This window comes from Myotis brandtii, unplaced genomic scaffold (genome assembly GCF_000412655.1).
Source record: "Myotis brandtii unplaced genomic scaffold, ASM41265v1 scaffold454, whole genome shotgun sequence".
Lineage (NCBI taxonomy): Eukaryota > Metazoa > Chordata > Mammalia > Chiroptera > Vespertilionidae > Myotis > Myotis brandtii.
In genome coordinates, this window is record NW_005367354.1 from 2,145,644 (window position 1) to 2,155,409 (window position 9,766).

The window sequence follows — 9,766 nt, forward strand, 5'->3', positions numbered from 1 at the left end:
CATCGTTGATGTTTCTATCTCTCTCTCTCTCCCCCTCTCCCTTCCTCTCTGAAATCAATAAAAATATATATTAAATATATATATATATATATAGTTATCTTAAAATATGCCCAAGCCAGTGTGGCTCAGTGGTTGAGCGTTAATCCAGGAACCAAGAAGTCACTGGTTCAGTTCAGCACGAAAGGGTTGTCAGGTTGAAAACTGAAGTTTAGGTCAACAACTGAGACATCTTTTTTTTGTGAACAGTCGAGAACCAAATTGTTGGAGATGGGAGACATTTGAGAAACGAGGTTTGACTGTAATTAATGTTGAGCATCTTTTCATGTGCTCATTGGCCATTTGTAAATGGCTATTCAGCTTCTTTGTCCATTTTTAAACTGGGTTGTGTGTCTTTTTTGTTGTTGATTTATAAAAGTTATTGATAGATTCTGGATACAAGTTCCTTATCAAATACATGATTTGCAGATATTTCCCCCCCCCCCCCGCCATTTTGTAGATTGTCTTTTCACTTTCTTTCTACTGTCCTTTGAAGCAAAAAGTTTATAGTGTTCATAAAGTCTTATTTATCTATTTTTTCATTAGTTACTTGAGCTTTTGTTGTCATAGGTAAGAAACTATTGCATAACTTAAGAGCATAAAGATTTACTACTATGTTTTATTTGAAAAGTTTTATAGATTAGATTTTTACATTTAAGTCTATGATCCATTTGGGGTTAATTTTTTATATTTGGTGCAAGGTAAGGGTCCAACCTCATTTTTTTTGCCTGTGCATAATCCAGTTGACCCAGTATCACTTTTTAAAAATTATATTTTATTTTTATTGTTGACATTATTACAGTTGTTTCCCACGTTCCCCCCTTTTGCCACCCTCCACCCAGCCCTCGGCCGCCCCTCCCTCTGGCTCTCACCGTGCTGTTCTCTGTGTTCATGGGCTATGCATATATGTTCTTTGGCTAATTTCTTCACCTTCTTTCATCCAGTCCCTCTCTCCTCCTTTCTGACAGTTGTCAGTCTGTTCCATGTGTCCATGTCTCTAGTTCACACAAACACTCCATCCATGCTTTTGTTCCGGCCCTCCGGTCCAGTTTAAGAACCCATTGTGGCCCTCGAGTCAAAAAGTTTGCCCACCCCTGGGCTAGACCCTACCTTCCCCTCCTTCTGTCCCTCACCACATTGTTGTCTGTGTCCATGGCTATGTTTATATGTTCTTTGCCAGTATCATTTATTGATGAGACTATTCTTTCTCCATTAAATGGTCTTGGTACCCATATAGAAAATTAATTATGGTCAATATGACAGTTTATTTCTAGGCTCTCCGTTCTATTCCATTGACACATGTATCTGTCTGCATGCCAGTACCATATAGCCTTGATTACTATAACGTTGTAATAAGCTTTCAAATTGGGAAATGTGAGTCCTCCAACTTTGTTCTTTTTCAAGATTGTTTTGGCTATTTTTGGACCCTTGCATTTCAAGCCTGAGTTTTTAGTCATTTTGTTGTGCTAACTCCTATGAAGGAAAATGAGAAGCAGAACCACTAGTCATCAGTGGTTTTGTGGAGTATGTGAAATTAGTATATGAATCTGAAAGCTAAAAAAAAAATTGAATTTGATTTTTTTCATTCCAGTCCTCAAGCAACCCTTGGTACTGTGGGAAATAATTGAAGCAGCAAGAGTGAAGAAACATGTGCCTCCTTGTGTGATACTGCTTTTGTTTGTTTTTCTATGCTATACTACTTTTAGTTGTGAGGTTGCATTAGAGCAAAGAGAAGAAAATTCCAGAACCTGCAGTCTGCAGGGCCTCCTGTCTACCTGAATGATACTTACTTCCTCAGAATATCATCTTCCCTTTGTGTTTGAAGGAAATCCATTCTAATATAGCCTCTCCCCTACAGCAATAACAGCCAAATGAAGAAGCGGCCAACGTCTGCAGTGGGCTACAAGAGGCCTATCAGCCAGTATGCTCGGGTTGCCATGGCAATGGGGTCCCACCCCAGGTACAGGGTAAGAAGCTGGAAAGTAGAAGGGGGGAGGGGAGAGAGGGCCCAGGGGAGGTGATGCTCACAGCCTCTGCTGCCTCCACCTACCTCATCACCCTTGCTACACCCGGTATTTACGGAGTGCCCAGAAGGTACAGTCATGGGCTGCTGCTTATGTCTGGTATGATGCTCCTACCACAGGCTGAAAACATAATGTTTCTGGAGTTGGATGTGTCCCCTCCCACTGTCTTCGAGATGGAATTCTCTCATGACCAAGACCAAGATCCCCGTGCACTACACATGGAGAGGCTCATGCGGTTGGACAGCTTTCTGGAAAGACCCTCCACATCAAAAGTTCGAAAATCCAGATCCTGGTCAGTACCACCGTGACCAGAGTGGGCAGTGGCCTCAGGGTCGGAGGCAGGGAGACTGCATGGGCTACGGGGCTACCGGGAGGGTGTGAAGGGGGGTGATGACTGGGGCTGTGGGGGAGGAGTTTCTACAGCAATAGGGTGAGGGAATGGACGGTCCTCACTGTCCTCTTTCCTGCACTTTCCCAACCTCCCCTTTCACCCACTGTCCCCACCCCCTGCAGGTGCCAGAGTCCTCAGCGGCCTCCACCCTCCACCGCACACGCCTCACTGGCCTCCGCTGCTCTGCGCCCCACGACAGTGCTGGACCACGAGTGACAACCTTCAGTTAGGCTGCCCATCTGACAGACGCCTGGGATGGGACCGCCAACCCTGGATCATCTCATCTGCCGCTTGGTGTGTGTGTGTGTGTGTGTGTGTGTGTGTGTGTGTGTGTGTGTGTGCACGCGCATGTGCGTGTTTGTATGTGTGAGGGGGTGAGACTCTGGCAGACCGTGCCTCTGCCTGCTCTTCTCAGCCTCCTTTATTTAATTAACGTTATTTATTCATGGAGCTCAGTTAGTGTGGGGGAGAGGCCCTCGCCTGAGCCTGCCGTGGTCACTGCATAGCCTCCTTTTCTGCTGACTATAGACCCCCCACCCCCCACCCCCCAGTCAGACCTCAGGCTCCTCCCTGTTCGTTCTCCCCAGAAGGGAAGGTGGCCAGTGCCTGAGAAGAGAGGACTTTTTCTACCTGTCTCCAAAATCTCCATCTCCTCCTATGCTGATGGTGAGCAGCTCCTAAGCACCTTCTGGGACTGGGAAAATGCTGGGTGCCCCTGAGGACAGGAGAGGGCCTGACAGTGTTCCCAGCACTTTCTGGGCCTCAGAAAACCCTGCTCAGCTTCTTGGGCTCCTTCTCAAAGACTTGAAAGACCTCACCCTCCCAGCCCATGCTCTTCAGCTTGCCAAGAACCCATGGCTTCCCAGACTGCTTCCTGCGCACCTTCCCAAGCCTTGGGTAGGAGTTGTGAACCAAACAGTTGGTGCCTCCTCGGACCTGCAGGAAATGGAACAGTAATGGAGACACTGTGGACAGTCACCAAGGGAAGTCCCTCCTCTCCTCCCATGTCCTTTGTGTCTGTGCCCCTCCGAGAAGTAACTTTGGTCAACAAGTGGTCAAGCCAACTCCCTGTTTTTGAGATGCTGCTCCTTCCTGCTTCAAATGTCTTCCCTGTAGCTGCCTGGGTCCCAGTTCATAGTGGAGGGAGCGATGTCATTATCCCCCCCGGCTAAACAAAGGTATCGGAACCTGTTGCTTCCCCCTTCATTTAGCACAGGAGACGGAGACCCGGCACGATCTGCCAGCTTGGCCTATTACCCCTGCTTCTGAGTCACATGTGTTGGGCTCTGTTTTGTGGAAAACTGACCAACCCCATCTTCGGCATTGTGCACATTGGTCCCTAAGGAAGTGCTCTCCGTCTTCTTTTGTGACATCCCAAGATGTCTCCAGGTATCTCAAGTGATAAGTAAATTTCTACCAAAAAAAGAAAAGAGATTAATTTTCATTGACTTTTTAAGTATGTGTGTTGATGGAGGGTTGAAGAGGTAATCATGAGAGAAAACCAATGGTTTAGGATTTTAAAATGCCCTATTAGTGGGAGTCTGCAATTCCTAGAATATGAGGAATTTACTCATTATATAAAATCATAAAATTGACTGATTTGCCTGAAATTTAGTGTGTGGGAGGTGGCGGTGGGGCTGATTGCCTGGTTATTCTCTTTCCATCAGGAAATTAACCCTTTTTACACTTTTCAAGTTCTGCTCTGAGGACCAAGCTATGGGTTTTGTGTTGTGTTTTTTTTTTAAATCAATATGCTGCCATTTCTGCTGCAATTTCTGGACTAGATGGTTGGGCAAACTCAATTGCCATTTGCTCCTGTCCATCAAGGATATAACATTTTTTCATCAGAGCCCAAGAGATTATTTGAGACTCAGAATTCAGATACTTGATTCGACTGAGGCTGGGACAGGAGTTGTATGTAGAAATCCCCCAGGTGGCCTGGGCACAGGGGGCCTCCGGGTCTGCATTGAGCAGCCTCTCCCAGTGACCTCCTTCTCGTTTGTGGATGAAGCAGCACGTGTCACCCCATTCGCACTTGGACACATTGACTCTGCATTGTCTGGTCATTTGACCCTCACAGTCTTATAGCACAATCTACCCAAGTTCACCACCCCTGGTCTGAGGGCTGGGCCCGAGGTATGGTCAGAGGAGGAGCTCCTGCCTGCAGTTTTGTGTATGTGTGTATGTGTGTGCGTGTTTGTGTGTTTAACTCCACCGGGGATACTCTACACTCAGCGTAAGATATGCTGGGAACAGGGCCACTGGGGTGGTTGGATCTCAGCTTCTCTGTTTCTCTCTCTCTCTCTCTCTCTCTCGATGTATCAGACATTTGGTTGACAAAGTAAGGGCCCTGATTAGGACCAAATTTCCATGTCTGTCGCTATGGTCTTTATTTAGGACAACAGCTGATGCAGTGGCCCGTATATTACATATGTAATATATAAATATATATATATAAAACATTGCCCTCTATCTCCTTGGCTTAGATGACAAGAAATGCACCTGCACCCTGGTGCTGCCAGCAGCCCGCAGGCCCCAGCCCTGTTCAACTTAACAGTCAATAATAAAGGAATGAGTATCGTTACCGAGTTGGTTGCCGGCCTTCTCTTCCCTTTGTTTCTTCCTACTTTTACTCCCATTTTTATTTTCTCCCATCTCTCTCTCCCTTGTTTTCCTCATGTGGGTTCAATTGCACAGGGAGCCCAGCTGCAGTTAATAAAAGGGGACTGGCTGCTTAATAAAAGAGTACCCGTCTGCCCAGTACGGCTGAGAGGCAGGTCCCAGGCTCCAGGCTGAAGGCTGTGCCAGAGCCAAGGCAGCAGCTGTTCATGTTCTTGTAGCGTCCCCACCCCGTTAATTCTGAACTATTAGCAGATTTCAGAACTGCCTAGATGCTGTCCAGATAAACTGTCAATAGCATTTGACAGCTCTGCCCCGACTGCGCCTCCATTTATCAGCCAAGAGAGGCTAGAACAGCGAATGATTTGTATATGGTAAAGCACATAGATGCGCCTGGCACATGGTGGGTGTCAGATTAAAATAAAGACTACCTTTCCCTTTTGGTCTCTTCCCAGGGCCTTTTTCCCTCCCTTTTGGGTTCTAGCGATTGGCTCCCTCTAGCATGGAGGTCTCATAGGAAATGAAAAGTAGTTGCTGCTAAGAAAACAAACACAGAGCCCCTGACTCCCAGGAGAGTACGAGGTTGGTCTGTTGCACAACACAGCCGTGAACCATTGTTTTGGCAATGACGGTTTTCCTGGAGGGGCTCCCTGCCTCCACACCAGGCTCCAGCCCTGCCTGTGACACGGTTCCAGGCTGGGGGGGTTCTGCTTTTTGAGCAGGATTTGCCAGGTGTTATGTTAGGCTCATTTTATCCTCCCAGGTGGGAATAATTGCCGCTGGTTTATAGGTGGCATTTGGGGCAACTGACTATAGTCATACTTCAGAGATACTATGGCTTCAGTGCCAGACTACTATCATAAAGAGAGTTCAAATCTTTTTTGTCATGGAGGGTCTTGCCTTTAATTTGCAAAAACAACGCAACACCTAGGAAGCACAATAAAATGGAGTGCAATAAAACGAGGTGTGCGGAGCCTTGGCCAACGGTTAGTAATAACGCTGGACTTGGAGGCTCTAGAACCCATATTTTTTCTTCTGTGCCACACTACCTGTCCAAGCCATCGGTACCTCAGGAGAACTGATAGGCACCCTGCATGTTTTACAGGTAGTGGAAGCCGCGGGCAGAGTGCTTGGAAATAAGACCAAATCTGCAGACCCTTAACCTCCAGTCCTATTTTAGAAGCACTTACTCCCCGCATTAGCAGGGGGCTCACCCGTGTGGCTGACAAGGGTGGTTTTCTAAAGCTCCACGAAGCAGCCGGAAGAACTCTCCCTTGGCCCAGTCCTTTGTTGACTGTTGATAAAGAAACTGCCATGTTTCACTTCTTCCTCCAAGACTGGGCACCTGATCTCCAGAGTCATTTCCTTCTGTTTTCATTGCCTAGGGGTGGGGAGTGTGTGTGTGCAAACTCTTAGCCAGGACTAAAAGTTCGCTTAAGCTGGCCTGAACAAAATGAGAACACAGAAGCGTGCAGTGGACGCCAAGGGTGAGAACAGAACCAGGCCTCAGGAATGGCCTACTACCAGGGACTCAGACACCACAAAGACCCTCTCTCTTTCACCACATTTCCTTCTGGGTGGAGTTCCTGCTCTTGCCTCAGCTGCTCCAGTTCACGACGTAGAAGATAATGTCTGCCAGCAGCTCTCTGTTTACATGATCCAGTCATCCGGAGACACTTAGCATCTCAGTCCCAGTGCCAAGTTCATGGTAATGTGATTCTGATTCAGTGTTTTGGGTCAGGTGGGTGGGAACATGATATATGAATAACATCTCCAAGAGCCCTACTGCTGTAACCATGTATATGTGGGCAGGGATGCAAATAAAGGTATTTCTCCAAAAAAGATGATGAGGATAACAGGGAGGGTGGAGTATGCTCTAACAGTTAACCAAACAGATGTCCATGACCAGTGTGTCCATCATCCAGGATGGCTCATTCTATTATTGTGTTCATTTTTCTTACAACAATTCACCTGCATCAAAATTATCACCCTCAGAGATTCCACTTCATTAGGTCCAGGATAGATTCATGTGGTGGGCATTATAGGTTGCCTTTCCAATATCCATTCTTCCCTCTGCCTTATTTACAAATAATTTTGTTTAAGGAGGGACGTGCACACAATTAGAAATACTCTTTCCAGACTCCCTTGTAGCAGGGGGTGGTCATGTGACATGGTTTTGGCCTAGGACCGTGGTCGGCAAACTGCGGCTCTCGAGCCACATGCAGCTCTTTGGCCCCTTGAGTGTGGCTCTTCTTAAGCCTTAGGAGTACCCTAATTAAGTTAATAACAATGTACCTACCTATATAGTTTAAGTTTAAAAAATTTGGCTCTCAAAAGAAATTTCAATCATACTGTTGATATTTGGCTCTGTTGACTAATGAGTTTGCTGACCACTGGCCTAGGAGATGTAAATGAAAGTTGGCTAGGGATTTCTGGGAAATTATTTTGCTTTCCTGATTTAGATATCTCCCATCTCCTCTTCCCCTTTCTTCTTCCTGCCTAGAACTCAAATGCACCTTCTGGAAGTATATTCTTTCATTGAACAAAAAACTAGCATCTGCTACCCATACACTCCAAGTATTGTTCTAAGTGCTGGAGATGCAGCAGTGAACAGAAGGACAGATAGCCCTATCCACACAGTGCTTGCATTCTAGGGTGGAGAGAGAGAAAAGCATATTGCACATATATAGTGTACACATAATGGTGATAAGTGTAGTCAAGAAAAATAAAGCAGAGAAGGGAGATAGGGAGTTCCAGGTACTAAGGTGAGGGGGAAGTTGTAGTTTTAAGGTCCATACTAAGAAGGTGACATCTGAGCAAATTCCTGCAGGAGGTCAGGAAGTAGACCATGAAGATATCTGGAGGAAGAGGACTCCAGGAGAGGGAAGACAAATGCAAATGTAGACAAGACTGGGTCAGGTTTGCTCAAGGAGCAGCAACCATATTGCAACCCTGAGGCAATAAGCACAGCATGTGAAGGTTGATGGAGAAGAGACACAAGGAGACCCAAGTTCCTGATGGGATTTGTGATTCTGTGCCAAGCTGGGTCTATCCACTTATGCACTTATAATGGTGCCAGACAGACCCCTTTTAGCCAGTGGCCAGGAGGTTTGCCAGGAATCTGTATTTGAAACGAGCACCTCCACTCATTCCAAGGAACCTCTTTAAAGGCTGAGCATCTCGGTTCTACCATTTGTGGTTCTGAGTCATGCTCGCAGTGGGCCTGCCCTTCAGCAAGCGCCAGCAGCAGGGCCCCTGCCTGTGTAGACACCATGACTGCGCTCAAGGATGGTAGCGGCAGAGGGCACACCGCCACTGAGGGCACAGAGACCCTGGGGTCCCTGTGCTCAACCACATGCTGCTTCTTCACAACTGGGTGGAGGGAGGGGACAGGGTGCTAACTTGTTTGGACTGAAAAACCAAAGTGATTATTTATTCACACCCAAAGCTCCCAGTTGCGATAAGGAAAAGAAGACCCAGAAAAGGAAAGTGGTTTCCAAAGGCACACAAATGGTGATCAGGGGAGATGGGCCTGGGAGGAACAAGGACTTACTAGTCAGACACACTGTTTATATTTTTTGTTGTGTGTTTCTTTTTATTTTATTTTTTTTATTGATTTCAGAGAGGAAGGGAGTGAGAGATAGAAACATCAATGATGAGAGAGAATCATCGATCGGCTGCCTCCTGCATGCTTCCTACTGGGATCAAGGCCTCAATCCGGGTTTGTGCCCTGACTGGGAATTGAACCATGACCTCCTGGTTCACAGGTCGACACTCAACCACGGAGCCATGTCGGCTGGGCTATTTTTATTTTTGATGTAATTTTAAACTCACAGAACAGTTGCAATAATCATACTAAGAACTCCCACATGCACGGAAATCCTGTTCAAGTTTTGCCAACTGCCCCAAGAATGACCTTCACCACAAAAGGATCCAATCCAGGATTGTCTGTTGCACATAGTTTTCATGTCTCTTTAGTCTCCCATCTAAAAGTCTTCCTCCGTCCATTCTTGACTTTTGTGCCCTTAACATTCATTAATATTTAACGCCAGTTAGTGTGTGGGCTGTGCCTGGATTCAGGTGATGCACTGCACTGTGGTCTTCTCACTGTATCCCGTCAGGTGGAACACGATGACATTGCTTTGTGCTATTAATGATCATGTTAACTTTGATTATTTATTAAGGTGGTGCCTCTCAGGCTTTCTTTGGCAAGGAGATACTGTGAAACTATGTGACTATTCCACTTCAAATTTCATCCACTAGTTTGAATACTCATTGATGTTTCCTGCTTGAATTTATTATTATTATTTATCCCAAGGGTATTTTTCCATTGATTTTTAGAGAGAGTGGAAGAGAGAGGGAAAAACAGAGAGGAATATCGATCTGAGAAAAACACATCGATGGGTTGCCCCCTGCACGACCCCAACCAGTACCCCAGTTGGGGAGGAGCCTGCAACCGAGGTACGTTCCCCAGATTGGAATCGAACCCGGGACCCTCTGGTCTGCAGTCCAACACTCTCCACTAAGCCAAACCAGCTAGGGCTTGAATTAATTATTACTATATGGTTGCTAAATGGTGGCTTTTAATTTCATTGTTTCTTCTACGTTTAATAGTTGACATTAACATGTGAGCAACTGCTTTCTCTTCTTATTTGTTTGTTTATGTCAATGTGGACTCATGCATTCCTATTTTATT

At 46.1% G+C, this 9,766-nt stretch overlaps 1 protein-coding gene across 1 annotated transcript in view; it reads left to right on the top strand.

Moving 5' to 3' along the window:
* Positions 1-5,039, top strand: part of KIF3C (kinesin family member 3C) — a 32,122-nt gene extending 27,083 nt beyond the window's left edge. The window contains exons 6-8 of the mRNA XM_005874899.2: positions 1,895-2,003; positions 2,180-2,352; positions 2,574-5,039. Of these exons, the coding sequence (XP_005874961.1) occupies positions 1,895-2,003; positions 2,180-2,352; positions 2,574-2,667 (376 nt within the window). The 3' untranslated portion in view covers positions 2,668-5,039. The remainder of the gene's footprint in view (positions 1-1,894; positions 2,004-2,179; positions 2,353-2,573) is intronic.
* The last annotated feature ends 4,727 nt before the right edge of the window (positions 5,040-9,766 follow it).